General features: G+C 42.8%; 1 protein-coding gene across 3 annotated transcripts in view; it reads left to right on the forward strand.

Annotated features, from left to right (window-relative positions):
• CRB1 (crumbs cell polarity complex component 1) overlaps nt 1-13,507 on the forward strand; it is a 166,372-nt gene extending 152,865 nt beyond the window's left edge. For all 3 annotated transcript variants that reach the window (XM_084788399.1, XM_084788401.1, XM_084788400.1), the window contains one exon: nt 11,674-13,507. In XM_084788399.1, the coding sequence (XP_084644525.1) occupies nt 11,674-11,889 (216 nt within the window). In that variant the 3' untranslated portion in view covers nt 11,890-13,507. The remainder of the gene's footprint in view (nt 1-11,673) is intronic.
• Nucleotides 13,508-16,630: the final 3,123 nt, after the last annotated feature.

A 16,630-nucleotide genomic window follows, 5' to 3' on the forward strand; every position in this document is an offset into this window, starting at 1 on the left:
AAAAGCCTATGAGAGGATAGAATTCAAATTTTTGCTACAGAAAAATTGAAGTGTTTTCTTCTGAAGTTAATGGTTAGACCCTGACATATTTTACACCTATGATACTGTCTTCCTTGATTCTGTAAATGGCAATATAAGATAACCTTTTTTTATTTTTCCATGGCAACAACATGATATTACAGTGAGGTTGTTTAAGTATATTATAGGGAGCACTGTGCCAGTATCCTTATCAAATGAGTTCACCATTTTAACATACTTGATAAATAATAACTCTTCTAGACTTTATATACTTTACGACACTCGTACACTTTACATACTTTATAAATAATATAACATATACTTTACATATAATGAAATGTGTTCATGTTTTTCCATAAATATTATTGCAGTCTCCTTTTTAACATTCCAGTTATAAGAAAATGAGAGCTCCTATATAATACTTTTGAAACTTAGAAGTGTCTCAAAGGGAATATAATAGCACTGGCCTTCTCCCATGATTTTGGAAACCTTAAATCTTTTCCACAATGGGTCAAGTGTCAAAGGCATTCTTAGTCTGCCCTAAATGCACCTCTTTGTCCTAAAACCATGGAAAAGCACTGTAGTCAGTCAGAGGCAAAGGGACCATGTGTTTTGAGGAACCAGATATAAGTGCTATGACATCCAAGAGGATTAATTGCCTTTCTTGGGAAATTAGGAAATGGATGTATAACTTTTAATTATGCATAAATTTCAAACTTTCCATCAAAGTCAAATTATGCTGATGTTAGTCAAATCTACTATCGGCATTGATTCAAGAACCTGCTGATGGAGTGAAAATACACAGAAACTTGTTAACAAGAGGTACAATTATCTGCAGCTCAGCAAATAGTGCCAGAGTGGCATGTAATATGCTGAGCTTAGGCAGCCATGGCCAACAAAGATCGCTTTCTTTGCTTTCCTGTTAATATTTACAGTTGGAAGCAATACATGGCTGCAATCTAAGTGCTGCACCTAAGAAGGGAGCTGATGGCTTGATACTTTGTTTCCTGACATTGTGAACAGCTACCTTCTTAACCACCGCCTGCTATGCTGTGCTAAGACTGGAGGGTAGCACATGGCGTTGTGTACAAGCAGCAACCCTGGGAGGTTTTCTGCATTGTGTAGTTGTTTTGTTTCTTGATAGACATACTGGGTGTTAAAAGCATAGGACTGAACGTTGTGAGTTATGGGTTACTTTCTTTGTTTTTCTGCTGAATGTTTCAGCCCCGCAAATACATACACACACACGCACGCACGCACGCACGCACGCACGCACGCACGCACGCACGCACGCACGCACACACGCACGTACATACGCAGGCACTCATGCACTATAGACACCTTCCTTCTCAACCACTAACTGTGCACTAGGCACCTTCCTGGAACTTATAAACAAAACCTTCCCACCCACCAGCCTGTTCCACTGAAGCTTGTTCTCACACATAAAACCCGAAAAGAGTTAAGTAAACACTGACAATCCAGGAACCATGACCAGCTCTGAAAAGTTTTCCACATAAGAAGAAACTTGAAATATAAAACAACCACGTCACTGTGTAAATATGCCAAGCACTGCTAACAGATGAAATTACAGGGTAGATTTGGGGTTATATCCATTTAGTTTCCTACAGAGGATGCAGCTGTGTGTGACTGAACATACTCTGTCATTTGAATACCAGGTTTTCAGATTGCCGTCTGTGTGACTCTGGATAGACTGCTTAAATCACCTTTTAAGCAGTCTCTATGTTATTAGATTGTGAAGGTTTAGATGCAATGGCTTGCAAAATGCCAGAATGTATTAAAGCCTTAGTGTGTGCCTCATTTCCCCTCTGCCTTAGCACGAGCTTCTACTTCTGAAGCATTCTGCAGGGACTTCCAATGTCAAAAATGAGCTGTATATTGAAAAGATGAGTCACTGGGACCCAATGCGCAAGTCACCAAAGATGTCGCTGTCATTTTTCTAGTAGAAATAACATATTTATTCTAGGAATTAAACTAGGAAAATGACTTTTAGAATAGTGGCAGACAAATACTAGTAAAAGCAGACAACGAAACTGAGGGTCAGAGGACCAGCCAGTAAAATCGACTGCAGAATGAAAACTTCTTTTTACATCATTACCGCTTTCCGTGCAGGCCGAGCACACAAAGAAGGGGACTTGGGCCGAGCCCTGCTGTGACTCGCTTTCTCCCGTGGAAGTGGCTGCTTTCCCACTGTTGTTAAACCACAGCAGATGGCTTCCTTTTACACCCAGTGCTGTCAACGGAATGTAAATGTGTCTCCTCACAACACTGAAAATACCAAGGCTGTGTGTTTAATCTGTGCTGTGCAGGCAGAGTGACCCTGAAAAGAACGTGAGCTCCCAGCACGGTTAGAGAATTGGCGTGAATCCTGGTAAACAGGATTGGGGAGGGCTTTTCAAGCCCGGTGACTAATCAAGGATTTCTTCCTGGGGTTCCTAGCCCAGCCATATCCCTGAGAAGAACAGTCTAAATGGCAACTGAATAGAAAAGTTACAGACCCTACCGGAACATGTTCTGAAGGGGTGGAGGGGTGTGGTCTAAGGTATGGAAATTGTTCGGAACATGAATTAATTCTAAATGCTTTGAGGAGAAGTAAGAAAACAAAAGCCCCCTCCCCCCGATTTCAGATTATTTAACATATAAAAGATAATAATAATATTATTATTATTATTTACCAATTACTTCAAAATCTTGAGGGAAAGGGAGGGAGTGTCAAATGTTGGCATGCCACAGAGAGGAGAGAAGGTCTTTAGCAATAAAGTTGTCCAGAAAGAAAATTCTATATTTCGAGACTATTACTAGCAAACTGTACAAGCAAAATAAGATGAAGTGGTCAGGTGCATTGTTTAATTCCCTGCACTAGGTCTCAGCTGATGGCTCTAGTCTTCATTTTAATAAACCAGTTCTTGAAATTAACCAGTGGTAAAGAGGTGTTTTATGTGATTTGCCCTTGAGACTTTGTCTCAAAGGAACAGGGGTCTTCTGCTTCCCACTTTTTATTGACCAAGTCTCAGATATATTGTTTCAAAAGATGATGGAGATGTTTTGATTGCTCTAATCACTGTACATATGACATAGACATTGACACCCAGAAATGTCAAGCAATAATTTCAGCTACGTTATCAGATCTAATGTTTAGTAGGCTATTATATTCTGTTTTAAGTTCACAGATGAAGAAAGATCAACTGTGATTTGACAATATGTTTAAGCTCATAGGAAATGCTGTTAGATTTTGAATTTGGTCCCCTCCAAGAAGACATCCTTTAGGCTCCTTAGTGGTAATATGAACAAATTATTTTCCCCAATTGTGCATTTGGACATTGAAGTAAATTGTTAAGCTGTTAGTAAAGTCAGAGTCAAGCTTGTTTCCCCCTGCCCCACCCCAATCTTGCTCAGTGTAGATATTTACCAATTTGAACATCCAATTTTGGGAAGGACTGTTTAGTTCTAAAACTAAGTACTATTTTAAGAACTCCTCACAATGAGAAGGTTGCTATCTTTTCTGGCTGGGAATGCAGGCCTGCGCCACCTCTCAGCAACACAGTGTCCTCTGCTTAGATGTACCAAGTCTCAAACTTGGCAAAGCAATGGCTGTGCTGTGACAAGCTTCCCCATTAGAGCACCATGCACATCCTTCATCTTCCGCAAGGCAGAGCTTCAAGCTGAATGTCTGATAATTTGATGGAAGTCGACAGGGACAATAGAAATAGCCACTCCCGAGATTATTTAAGAGAAGGCGCAATGTATAGACATCCATCAATGAAACCCTAGCAGAACGGGTTTTAGTTCTATGTCTGCTCTTTAAAATAAGAATACACTAAATGGCACAATAGATTATATAAACAAGGACTTCAATGACAGGCTGTCAAAGTTAAAGTTACACATTTTACATGGGTGACTTGACGCCATACTTTATCACCTATACAAGGGGAAGCCAATTTGATTCTGGTCAATAAAATACAACCTCTAGAGCTGAGCCTGGGGCAAAGCTGACATGGAGCGGCAAAATCTGACTGTTTGACATCCACTTATTCTTGGAGGGGATACAACAGGAATTGGCACTTGCTACCATCTGGGGTGTGTCCCATATTTAAGTTGAATTTGATTAATAAACACTTAGAAAGATATGTCAAAGGGACAATGCAGCTGGCTGTGTTGCACCAATGCCGTTCATGCTTTGGTAATTTAATGCAGGTCTGAGTATAAGTGGGGCTAGTGATTCAAAAGTGGGATTTACTGCAGTCTCACAACTGTTGAAAATTAAACTACATGTGCTGCAAGTTAGGGGTTAGCAGGCTATCTCATTATAGGAGGCTCCCCCCACCAGAGGTTGGAATCTTTGCTGAATTACTGAGGGACTTATTTGAATGTAGACTTGGACCAAATAATCTTCTGATAAGTTGGCCATAAATCCTCAGTAAAATAAGCTTGGTGTTCTCAGCGTATCTATCGGCTTTTTGATCATTTTTATGGCTTTCCTTTTACCGGTCAAATTATCCTTATATGCTCCTGCGGCTCCTCTGACATGGATTAAGTCAACACAAACCAATAGACCTTCATTACTTTGGCAACTGGTTTTGATTTGGGTGCAATAAATACAATGACACAGACTAGATTACCCCTGCGGAAGGAATATGTGATAAGCCACGAGGATGCCAGAGATTTGGCTCTTTTTCTTTTCTCTGCATAATGTGAAAGATGAATTAACAGCAGCGGCTTTCAGCCTGCTAAAGAGAGTTGGAAGAGTGAAAGAAACGTGTATGAGAAAAGAACAAGGCGGGTTGTGTGCAGAAATGGAGCCTAAAGAGTATCAGAAGGAAACGGGGAGACATTCCTTAGTGGACTAGGCTTCACTGAGAAGTTTATGAGACTTTGCTGCCTTCGTTTAGCTTTCTCTGCATGCATCCATTTTTCCAAGTCAATGCAGGTTGCAGCCTTCACACTTGTCCACCTAAAATCTCAGCAAGTGTCTTCTGTGAAAGAGGATTTTCTTCTTCAATTACAACACTGGTGCCTCACCCAGGAAATTTAAGTTTGCGTATACTCTTCATATTCTGATGTCTACGGTTGCCTAATAATGACCTTTTTTAGTCTACTTCTCCATGATCCAGGCCACAATTAATTGCACTTACCTGTCAGTTGTCATGAGCTTCAGTACTACTTAATTTCAAAGAGTCTCTCTGCCTTTTAACTTCACTTGCCACCAAATGCATCCTCGCTCCTGAGCTTATGTGTAAAATAAACTGGCATAATTACTGATCACTTTCCAACATTTATACACTATGATAGAGGTAGTTTATAAAGAAAATCACTTTTAGAGAAGAGCTCTTGGCATACACAGACACAGGAAAACCTAAAAGGAGTAATGAAGCCAAAGTTTCAAATAACTAATATAGATCATATAGGTTAGGAAAGAACCAGAAGATGCACATAAAGTTCCCCTCCACTTCGATGAAGAAGAGGAAACAGCTGCCTGCAATGTCTGTGAGGTGTTCTATGCCTAGGATAGTAAATGCCTTTCTAGCAAATAAGGTGCCACTCCATTCCACTTCTGCGTTTGTGGCTCTGCAGAGGGGCTTGCCTAACGCCAGCACAGTTTCACTATAGCTGTGTTTCTTGTTCTTCTTAAAGGAACAGCATCATGATGTTTCTTTCTGCTTCAAGAGTTTTATCCCATTCTTTCAGCAACTGCGTTTTAAGAAAACAAAGCAATGCCATGATCTCTGCCTTCCTCTTCACCTTCCTTCATACTTACCTCCACCCTAGCATTTGCCATGCAGAACACTGACTGCTTGTGGATCTGCCCCGCCCCCCCAACCCACCCCCGACTACTACTGAATAGTGAGGATGAGTTTTTTGGACAATGGTTATTACAAGTTCACTCTAGGCTTCCAGTGTCTTATATGATTTCTGCAGCTTATGAAACATTCGGTAAAAATGTAGAAGAGTGGCTGCATTGCTTCAAGCGTGAACGAGCCCACCGCTCAACATTCTGAGCTCTGTAGAGACCTTCTCACCCATGAGAATGACTTAAGGATGCATTCTTGAAGTGGAGCAATGAGCATTAGAAGTGTGCAAGTCAATAGTGGTTGAGCAACCACTTTATGCAAAGCTCGGCATTCTGTAGTATTGGAAAGTTCCAGAGCAAATAGATACTCTTTCCTCTTAGCCGTGGTGGAGTGTGTGTGTGTGTGTGTGTGTACAATTTGCCTAACTCACAAAGAGCAATAAAACAAATGAGGAGTGTCCCAAATGAGGAAAGAGACCATTCTTTGGTAAAGTGGCAACGGCGGGAGCAGATGTTACTCTGCTGTGAAGGAGTGTGCCGGCTAGGCTGTAGCTGGGGACAGAAACTACCTCTTCTCCCCGCCCCTCAAATTAAAAAAAAGACTCTTGAGCCGGGTGGTGGTGGCACATGCCTTTAATCCCAGCAATCGGGAGGCAGAGGCAGGAGGATTGATGTGAGTTCAAGGCCAGCCTGGTCTACAAAGTAAGTCTAGGACAGTCAAGGATACAGACAGGTCTCCCCTGTCTCGAAAAAACAAAAACAAAAAAACAAAAAAAAACCCTCTTTAATGGAGAAACTAGGTCTTAAAATTAGCACTTTAGATTTGCTGTGATAAGACATGGCTTGAGTTAATCCCCACAGGCATCTGAGTCTGGAAAGGTCTGGTTTTGTCTTTTGTTTTGGTGTTTTCTTTCTTGGCGCTCTGTGGATATCAACTCCAGTGGAAGAGAAAGTGTCTTGGGAACAGATTGCTTCCCTAGGTCAAAGCCAGCATTTACTAAGGCAGGTTTATAGCTATAAGCCAAGGGACAGAGGAGTTGGCTCTGACTGGATCTGACACCACCAAGTACTGAGGAGAAGGCTTCAAGGTGGGGACAGCTAACTGTCAGCAGTCATAGAGATGCATCAGCCAAGCACTCTATATCTTCAGTCAGCAAACAATGATTTCTAGAAGGAAGCACAGAACAAAATGGAGAGGAAGCTTTTCCGAGACCAACGTGGACCTAAGTGATGGTTTGATAGACCCTTTCATGGAGATGGAGAGAAAAATTCATATCTCAGAAGTTGTTGCTGGTTGCAACTTAAGTTTTTAATCTTCAAGGGGGGGGGAGGGTTTGCGGTTCCTACTTCATGTCACCTGGGATGTGATGGGCAAGAAAAAGAAAACTAAATTGAAAGCTCGTGTCTGAAAACTGTCTTCATGTCCTCTTAGCAGCTTAGTCATCTCTGTCATCTCCTTTCTTTGGTGCCACTCCACTGCCACCAGCACCCCAGGGATTAATTAATCACTTCTTCCCTGGGAGCCAAAGCAAACTGTCTCTTCCTCCATCAAGCACAAGCTCAGGTTTTGGTTAGGTTTAAATCGCAAGAGGCAGAAGTTCTATGTTTCAAAAGCCAGTGGCTCAAGATGTACTGCTGGACAGGGGCTTTGTTCCCCTCTGTCACATGGCCACCATCAGAGTGTGTCTGTGGGATGGACAGACATTGTTCCCAGGCGCTAAGGGGACAGAAGGGAACTTGGAAGATAAGGAGATGAAAGTGAAACCCAGCCTCTCTACCTCAGCAGAGTTGCCATTGCAGGGGGAAATGTGGACAGTGGACACATACCACAGCACTGTGCACGTGAGAGACTTAAGGCAACTGCAGGGAAAGAGGGTGACCCCAGGGAAGGCCTGCCTGAGAAGGTAACACACAATAGTTGCACCTCCCTCGCTGACTTACAGGGAGAATTAAAGCTGTTTCTATGTGGGAAACATCTGGCAAGCTCCAGACCCAAGGTCAAAAGAAATGGTGAGCTACTATCTTTGGCCAATAAATTTGTAAAACATATTGCGAACTAAGTGAGTTTGGAGGGCTGGGACTAGGTTTTTGCATGAGAGAAGGAGAGATAATTTTTACTCATGTGGTCTTGTGTTCCAAAACAAACAATGATATTGCTCATACCACCTGTTTCCAGAGAGCAAACCATGAGAGCCATGCTCTTCGGGCTTTTAGCAGCTTTGCCCGTTTGCCTAAAGTCTGTGTCTAAAGTCAGGAAGAGGCAGGAAACAGCACAAGAACTTCAACCATAGTGATCAGCCCGCAACTCTGGACAGCCCTGTGCTTACAGCTCATGTGCATTTGCGAAAGAGTCGTGTCCCTTTCTGGTCATCATGCCTGCACATCGCAAATCAGCAAGCATGAGCTCTTTTCCTGAAAGTCCACAAGACAAAACAGGCCATAGTCCAGCTAATGAGTGCGTAAGGCTGCTTTCATTTTATACTGGGTTGGTTTTCTTTTATCCTCTCATTCACTTCCAGTGTTTCTGTACAACGCCCAGTATGGACCCCTCTGCAGAGCCTGGCATGGACGCCCATGGGAAGGTTCCTAGCTTCCCACCTGAGCCTTGTGTGGTTTTTCTCTGGGTAATTCTAATTCCAAACAGCCGAGCAGTAAAGAATTGTAACCACTTGGTGAAAGTTAATGACGAAGACTTGATATTCTAATGAGGGTTTTGAAGCCTTACACAGTTCCGGGGGGGTATAGAAGGGAAGGTCACCATTTAGGTGTCACCAGGGAGAGCTCTGTTTTAGGGGGTGGCAGACATACCTGATGAAGATGCGTGTGCGGTTTTAAGCGCCATCCCTCCTCTGTTGTCTACCATGGGCTCCTCCTAGGGAGAGATGCACAAGCTCTCTGGAGCCACTGCTTTATCTCTGTCCTAAGTCTTTCACTCTGTAGAAGAAACATCTGGCTAAAACCCCTCCCTGCTGCTTGAGGATGGTTCCCAAGCATTCTCCCTTCAGCACCTTATCCCCCAACCCCACCCCAGAACTGTAAAGTGAACAGTATATTTATGGTTAAAAATTGGCAGCTGTCACGACAGTAATTTTTAAGACAAAGTTCTGGCACACAGTCAGCATTACTATGGAAACGCCTGTTTCTAGCAACTCACGGATAAGATACAGTTCAAGGCTTCAGGTCTGCGTGGGAGTGTTTTACCATCCATAAAGTGAGGATCTAATTGTTACAATAGGGATTCCCAAGAACTGCTCTCTCAAGTCTTAAAGATGGATTCTTATCTCTTATTTTAAATTTGCAAGAGAATTTAAGTGATGCCTTTATGTTGCTTTTGGTATGCAGATACAAATAAATATCCTAAGAACTGTTTTGAAACACAGGTTAAAAGTAATTTTCCATTACCCATCAATTCTCATAATAATGTCTTCTGGTTTTGTATGCAATATTTACACACACAATATGTCACCCAAAACAAAACTCACAGGTAGAGGCTGTAATAGGGGCTGCCATTACGTGACACAGCTCATGTTTTAACAACACCCCCAGCCCTGTTCACCTGGTTCTGCACGGTCCTACCTAGCTGACATATAACTGAATTGCAAGAAGAATTTGAAGGAATCCATTCTACTATAGCACTTTTGGGACCCAAATAGTGCTACTATTTTTAACCACAAACATTTATTTGCTTTTCAGAGATCCTCACTACTCAGTGGCAGTACATGGGTCACTTTGGCAAGGGTCAGGTTAGAGATGAGCGTACAGAAGAGGCAACAGGAAGGTGGGACTCAGAGCATCATTTTTATAAGTACTACTTTTGGGGAGGATGACCTACATAGTAGCAGCATCCATTGGTGACTCCCTTCACGTTAAATAGCAGCTTGCAGGTTTTTACTTCCAGGGCTTTGAAAGTGTAAGATTAAGTTTTCATATAAATCCTTTATGCCTTCGTAGTTTTTCAAGGCCACTTCTAATATATTTGTTGTTTCATGTTCTCACAAACGCTTTGGCCACAGCTAAGCCAAAAAATTTCAGATTGAAAAATGATACATTTATTTACTCTGTTCTGAAGGTAGAGTTAAAGATAGTCACAGTTTAGTCATGGACACATACATTTTAAAAATATCAACATGAGAATTGAATATAGATTGATGTAAATCTTTTAGAAAAATAATCCTATACAGTCTTTTTATTATTAGCTTGGATATACCATTTCAAGGAAGTGTTGACAAGTACAATGTTTGGAACATGGCCCATCTCCGCCATATTGGTCCCACCTTTTGTCAGCTCCACCATGAGGAGTCACTGCAACCTGAGCCATCATAACTCCCATGTGGGTTCTATACGTGTAAAGAATTGTTGAAGGCTAACAGAGCAAAAAACAGCTCTTCAGTCACAGAAACTCAAAAGTAGAATGCGTTTGAAGTAATTTAAAAATGCCATTTACTTCAGCCCTGTGCTAAATGCTACTATTTGATTGAGTCGGGGAATTATTTCATCAAAAAAAAAATTTACAGGAGGCCTAGAACTGCAGCTCGGGCTTCTAGATGGTCTCCGTGGTCAAGTGGCAAGGTGCTCCAGTTTGTTTTTACGGATCAGTAGACCTGGAGATCATGGTCAACGGTGTGTTGATGCCTATTGATGCCTATTGAGAACACATAGCCATGCTTTGTATAGTTTCACTTAATTCCATCCTTTGAAGTAGACAGCAATACCCACCTCATGAGGTGAGTAAGTGACTCCCCAACTATGAAAAGAGTTGCTGATATTTATATAAACAAGAGGTAGAACCACGAATCAAATTGCTGGCCTTTTCCTCTACAGGTTGAGCTCAGATTCCAGAACCCTGTGAGCAGTGCCAAGCTTTAGTGTTGTCAGTTTTCAGCCTAGAGTGATAGAGGTGGAGGCAGCGTTCAGCTCTTGACAGGTACCTCACTTCTGAGGGTGGTGAGAGACCTACAGGCAAGGTCCTGATTCCTCACAGGCCACAAAGTAAGGGAAGCAGGCCGGTTCTCTGTTCACACTAGGGAGGTCTCAGCGCTTGCTCCCTGTTGCCCTCCAGCTGGGGTTTAGGGGCTCCACTTCTCCACTCTAATCAGTCTCTGCGTTGACAGAAAAAAAAATGATTTGTCTCCTGTCTGGGTGGGTATGAGCACTCCTATCTCACTCACCCAGAACAACACCTGTTTACTGCTCCTAAAAGGACCCAGCTGAGTGGACACAGTAGCATGGACACCTGAGAACCCAGGGCTCCACTAATTCCACAGAGGCCTCTTCCTGATGCCTCCTGATGCATAGTGTCTGCGCTCAGCATAAAGCACAGTCGCTTTTACAAACATCGGTTGTTACTGTGACTTCCAAATCAAATGATGACTGAGGAAACCACCTTTGAAAGTCTCCACATCAGTCTTCCCTAGGGATGTAGTCCTCAAGCCCCGGCTCATGTATTCTTTCTTTCTCCCAAAAGGCTTTAAAGCGATCATATTTTTGGTTCAAAATCGTGAGCTTGAACAGGGAAAGAAACAAATCAAGAGCACTGCCGTCCTATCAATTTAGGATGATTCTGCACGTATGTGGGTGTCTCGTTTTCCCTTTAAATGAAGGATCTTAGTTATAGAGACAACAGCGCTGAATAAATAGCTATTTCACACCCATTTCCTCACAGCAGACTTTAGAGGCTAAATAGGGCACCGTTTGCACACGAGTCACGAGTAAGAGAAGTCCCCTTGGCCTAGTAACACTGCTGAGAGGCACCAGCTCCGTCTCCTTGGTATTCGTTCCAGGGTGGCTCCACTGTCCCAGCACTACCCTTTGCTCTAGAATTCACACCATCATTCCTTCAATCCTTGCAGCTGGCTGACGACAAGCTCGTGGGCATTTTCACCGCCGTTGGCTCAGGGACCTTGGCCCTGTTACTTGTCTTCCTGCTTGCTGTGGTTGCTTCTCTCATCGCCTCCAACAAGAGGGCAACTCAAGGAACCTACAGCCCCAGCGGGCAGGAGAAGGCTGGCCCTCGAGTGGAAATGCGGAGCAGGATGCCGGCCCCAGCACTGGAAAGGCTCATCTAGCTGAGCCCACTGAGAGAGAAAGCCTCTCAGAAAGGAGACACACAAGAAGAGCACCTCGGTCGTGCCTGGGAAGTATTTCGGCAGCCGCCTTCTAGACCGTCGCCAGGCTTGGCCCTCCATCACAGTTTGGTTATGTTAGTCATTCATAGAAGGGTCTCTGTGTCATGCCTGTAAGCCTCAGAACTAGCGAAACATCTTCCAGACAGAGAACATTGTATTTTAGAAAAATTCCGGAAGCTGCCCCTTAAACTCTTTTACTGGGTAATCCAGAGAAAGTGCTTAGTAGCCAAGTGCCATTAATTATATAGAAACAAGAAGAAAAAAAATAGAACAACTTTCACTTTCTTTTTATTTTGTAGGGAATGTTGTTTGTTTGTTTCTGGGTTGGTTTTTGGCTTGTTCTCTTTGTTATTGTTGCTGTTGTGTCTGTTTTTGACAGTGACTCACTATGTAGACCAAGCTAGCCTCAAAATCACTTGGACCCGCTTCCCTCAGCCTCCTCATCCCTGGGAATATATGTGTCTGACCACATTCAGCTTATTATTGACTCTTCTATCATATGATAAAATATTGTAATGGGGCCTGAGGAGATGACTCACTGCGTGAAGCATGTGCTGGGCAAGTGCGAGAACTGGAGTTTGGGTCCCCGTCGCCCATGTAAGTGTCAGGTGAGTGTGACCTCTGCCTGTCATCCTAGGCCTCAGAAGGTAGAGATAGCAGCGGTCACTGGAGCAAGTTTGGCTAAACTCTTAGGGCAGGTGAGTTCTGGCTTCAAACAGGAAAGCCTGACTCAATGTAAAAGGTAAGCAGTGAGTGAAGAAGACACTAGATGTCAACTTCTTGCCTATACATGCATGCACACACATTTACATGTGTGCCCAAACATGTCAACACACAAACATGCGCACCACACGTAGTAGCACAGCACATACATGCGTGCATGTGCACACACACATACACACACACACACACACACACACACACACACACATCTAATTGTGTGCAGCGATTAGAGGTGCATCTCAGTCCTTCAGTCATGGATTTAGAGAAAGCCATGAGGAGAATGTATGATTTAAAACATGACCAACCATAATAAAATTAAAACATGAATGTTCTCCTGTCTGAGCTTGACTTTGTTGTTGTTTGGTAGGTTGGTTGCTTGGCTGATTGGTGATTTTTTTTCTTGTTTGTTTGTCTGTTGGTTGGATTTTTAGGGGTGGTTGCTTGGTTTGCCTATGATATTATTACATGTAATAAAAGTAACTTGTAAGAGTAAATGAAGAACTTTACTATGAATTACATCTTATGCCTAAGTCATGGAAGAGCCATTATTCTTTGTGTAGATTTGTTTCCAGTCAAGACATTTCCTAGACAGAAATTAAGACAGTAAGAAAATTGTTTGTCAAGCCTGAAAGAAGCTCTTTCCTTCCAGGGACTTTTGATAATGCCCAACAGTGATGGTGTCTAAATGTAAGGACTTCACAGGGAGATAGACATTTGTGCAAAGCATCCACAAGTAGCAAATGTTGTGTCTGCTATTTGTACATTGTCTATGCTGTGATGGCTGTCTTATGTATGTTTTGAAATGCATGTAGTAATATCATAGTATAAAATAAATAAAATGGAAATATATGAATATGTATTTTGAACATAAACTAAAAAATGTAATGATATAAACTCTAAATCTACAATAATCTATCCTTCCCATCTACCATTATTCCAGAAAATCTCTTTCTTTTCATATTAGCAGTTCGTCTACAGTACTGGAAATCCTATAGCCTCAAATGTGCTGCCATAAGACCAGTCACTGAATTCTCTCCCATGAGCCATTGCTTCCTTTAGACCTTCCTGTTCCTCAGCCTCTGCTGTCAGATGAGTAGCTACAGAAGAGTTTTCCATCTCTTCTTGTTTTCCTACTCCTTCTCCAACTCCAACTCTTGCTTCTCCTTCCCACTGCTCAGACACTTCATATCACTCAATACTGCAACAGGCTTCTCTCTGGTTTCCTCAGTTTTCAGATTAGAATTTGAAACAACTGTCTTTCTTCTTGGAACACTCAATACAAAACAAGCCTCTGATTTATCTTGGCCTTTCTCTCACTTTGCTTCTTATCCCACAGTCCTTTTTCTTTTTTCTTTTTTTTAATTTTTAAAAATATTTTATTAATTTATTCATATTACATCTCAATTGTTATCCCATCCCTTGTATCTTCTCATTTCTCCCTCCCTGCCTCCCACTTTCCCCCTACTCCCCTCCCCTATGACTGTGACTGAGGGGGACCTCCTCCCCCTGTATATGCTCATAGGGTATCAAGTCTCTACTTGGTAGCCTGCTATCCTTCCTCTGAGTGCCACCAGGCCTCCACATCAAGGGGACGTGGTTAAATATGGGGCACCAGAGTTCGTGTGAAAGTCAGTCCACACTTTCCACTCAACTGTGGAGAATGTCCTGTCCATTGGCTGGATCTGAGTAGGGGTTCAAAGTTTACTGCATGCTTTCTCAGAAAAATAGGAATAGGGATTCCTCAAGACCCAGCTATTCCACTCCTTGGAATATACCCAGAAATATGCTCCACCACACAACAGGGACATATGCTCAACCATGTTCATAGCGGCCTTTTTCATTATAGCCAGAACATGGAAACAGCCTAAGTGTCCCACAGTAGAAGAATGGATAAAGAAACTGTGGTACATATACACTACGGAATACTACACAGCTATTAAAAACAAGGAATTCCCAACATGTGTGGACAAATGGATTGAACTAGAAATGGTCATAATGAGTGAGTTAACCCAGAAGCAGAAAGAGTCAAATGGTATATACTCACTTATATCAAGACACTAGCCCAAGGGGCATGTCCCGTGAGAGTCTTCACTTACCAGGAAAGTGGGTCAGAGGGGAGGACATCCTATTAGGACTCTAGGTGAGAGAAGCATGGGAGAATGGAGAAAAAGAAGGATCCCGAGGGTCCTAGAAACCTACAAGGAGAACATTATGATGGGTGGATCTGGGCCCAGGGGTCCTGCTCAAACTATGGCACCAGCCAAGGACAATACGTGCACAGTCCTTTTTCTGTTTTGCCCCCACCAGCCTTAGCTCTGCCCTATTTGTCCCCCACCACTACCACAACATTTTTCTTTTTCCCTCTGTTATAATTTAGTTGATTAGAGAAATATTTCTTGTTGTTTCATGGGTTTTGTTTTCACGGCAACATGCAACACCTTGAATAGATTTAACTCACTGCAATCAGTGATTTCTGAACACATAAACAAGTGATGTGCCGATGCTGTTAAACATACTTGTCAGAGACAAAGTTCCAGTGTACTCAAGATGCATGCTTGCAGTGAGAATTTTTGGTTTCTTTCGAAAAACAGAAATGTTATGTGAATATGTTCTATCCCAGGTGTGGGATATGGGCTGCTTCAGAGTGTCCACAGCAGCTGACTCTGATTTGTCTCATGCGCTAGCAGGCATGTGATTTTGCCACCTGAAGACAGTTTACATTTGGAATTATGGAGACTTTTCAGAGAGTTTATAATGCCAGAGCCCCGAGAGGCATGGTGGCTGTTGCTCTTCCTGCTGCTGCTGTTGCTGTTTGCTGTTACTGCTGTTTGCTCGATTGCTGGTTGCTGGTTGGAGATATCCTGACAACGAGGATTTTTTTTACAAGCTGCCCTAACTCACCAAATATTTGTGTCTGGCACAAGCAAAAGAGTCAAAACTCTCAATGCTGGAAGAGCTAAAGAATTGGCCTTATAAAGTATTTGCACCAAATGGTCTCTACAAGACAGACTTCACCATAAACATAGAAGTCTAAGTGACCTCACAAATGGTATGCCCCTCAGCTCAGACCCCTACTCTGCAACTCGTATTAGGATGAACGTTTTCATTACATTAACTCATCTCCTGCTCACGTGCAAAGTCACATCCTCTTCCTGAGGTGTGGAGCCTGACTTCCTCCTGATTTTACAACAGGCCTGTGACCTGTGACCTCTAGCCAACAGAACACTGTGGAAATGATGCCTTACCACCTTCAGGTCAGGCACCAGAGCCCTGCAGCTCACAGAAAGTGGCCCAGAGATTGCCAAGCCAAAGAAGTCTGTAGTAAAAATACCGTGTGTGTGTGTGTGTGTGTGTGTGTGTGTGTGTGAGAGAGAGAGAGAGAGAGAGAGAGAGAGAGAGAGAGAGAGAGAGAGAGAAGAGAGAGACAGAGAGACAGAGAGACAGAGAGACACAGAGACAGAGACAGACAGAGACAGAGACAGAAAGACAGAGAGAGACAGAGAGACAGACAGGGACAGAGAGAAAGAAAGAGAGAGACAGAGAGAGGGACAGAGAGAGAGAGAGAAAGAGAGAGAGAGAGAGAGAGAGAGAGAGAGAGAGAGAGAGAGGAGACAGACACACAGACAGACAGACATAGCCATGCTGAGTAAGTCTGGACCACAGTCATCTTGCTTCCTTGCATCCTGCTGGTGGAAAGGAGCCACCCAGTCATTAGATTCCTAAGAAGCAGTCATCATCCAGAGCAAAAACTTAAGTGTTCACAGGAGTTTGTTATGTAGAAATCGGTAACTGAGACACAACCACTCAGATCAGTGAGACAAGTGTAAGAGCATCTGTGATTTGTTTTGTACTTATTTGCATAGTGACAACAAGTAGTATGTTATTAAAGCACTACACATTTACGCTCAACTTCCTTCTGACTGATGAGTTTACGTTCAATCCATTCTCAGGTCCAGGT

This window comes from Acomys minous (genome assembly GCF_964271855.1).
Source record: "Acomys minous genome assembly, chromosome: 1".
In the NCBI taxonomy this organism is placed as follows: domain Eukaryota; kingdom Metazoa; phylum Chordata; class Mammalia; order Rodentia; family Muridae; genus Acomys; species Acomys minous.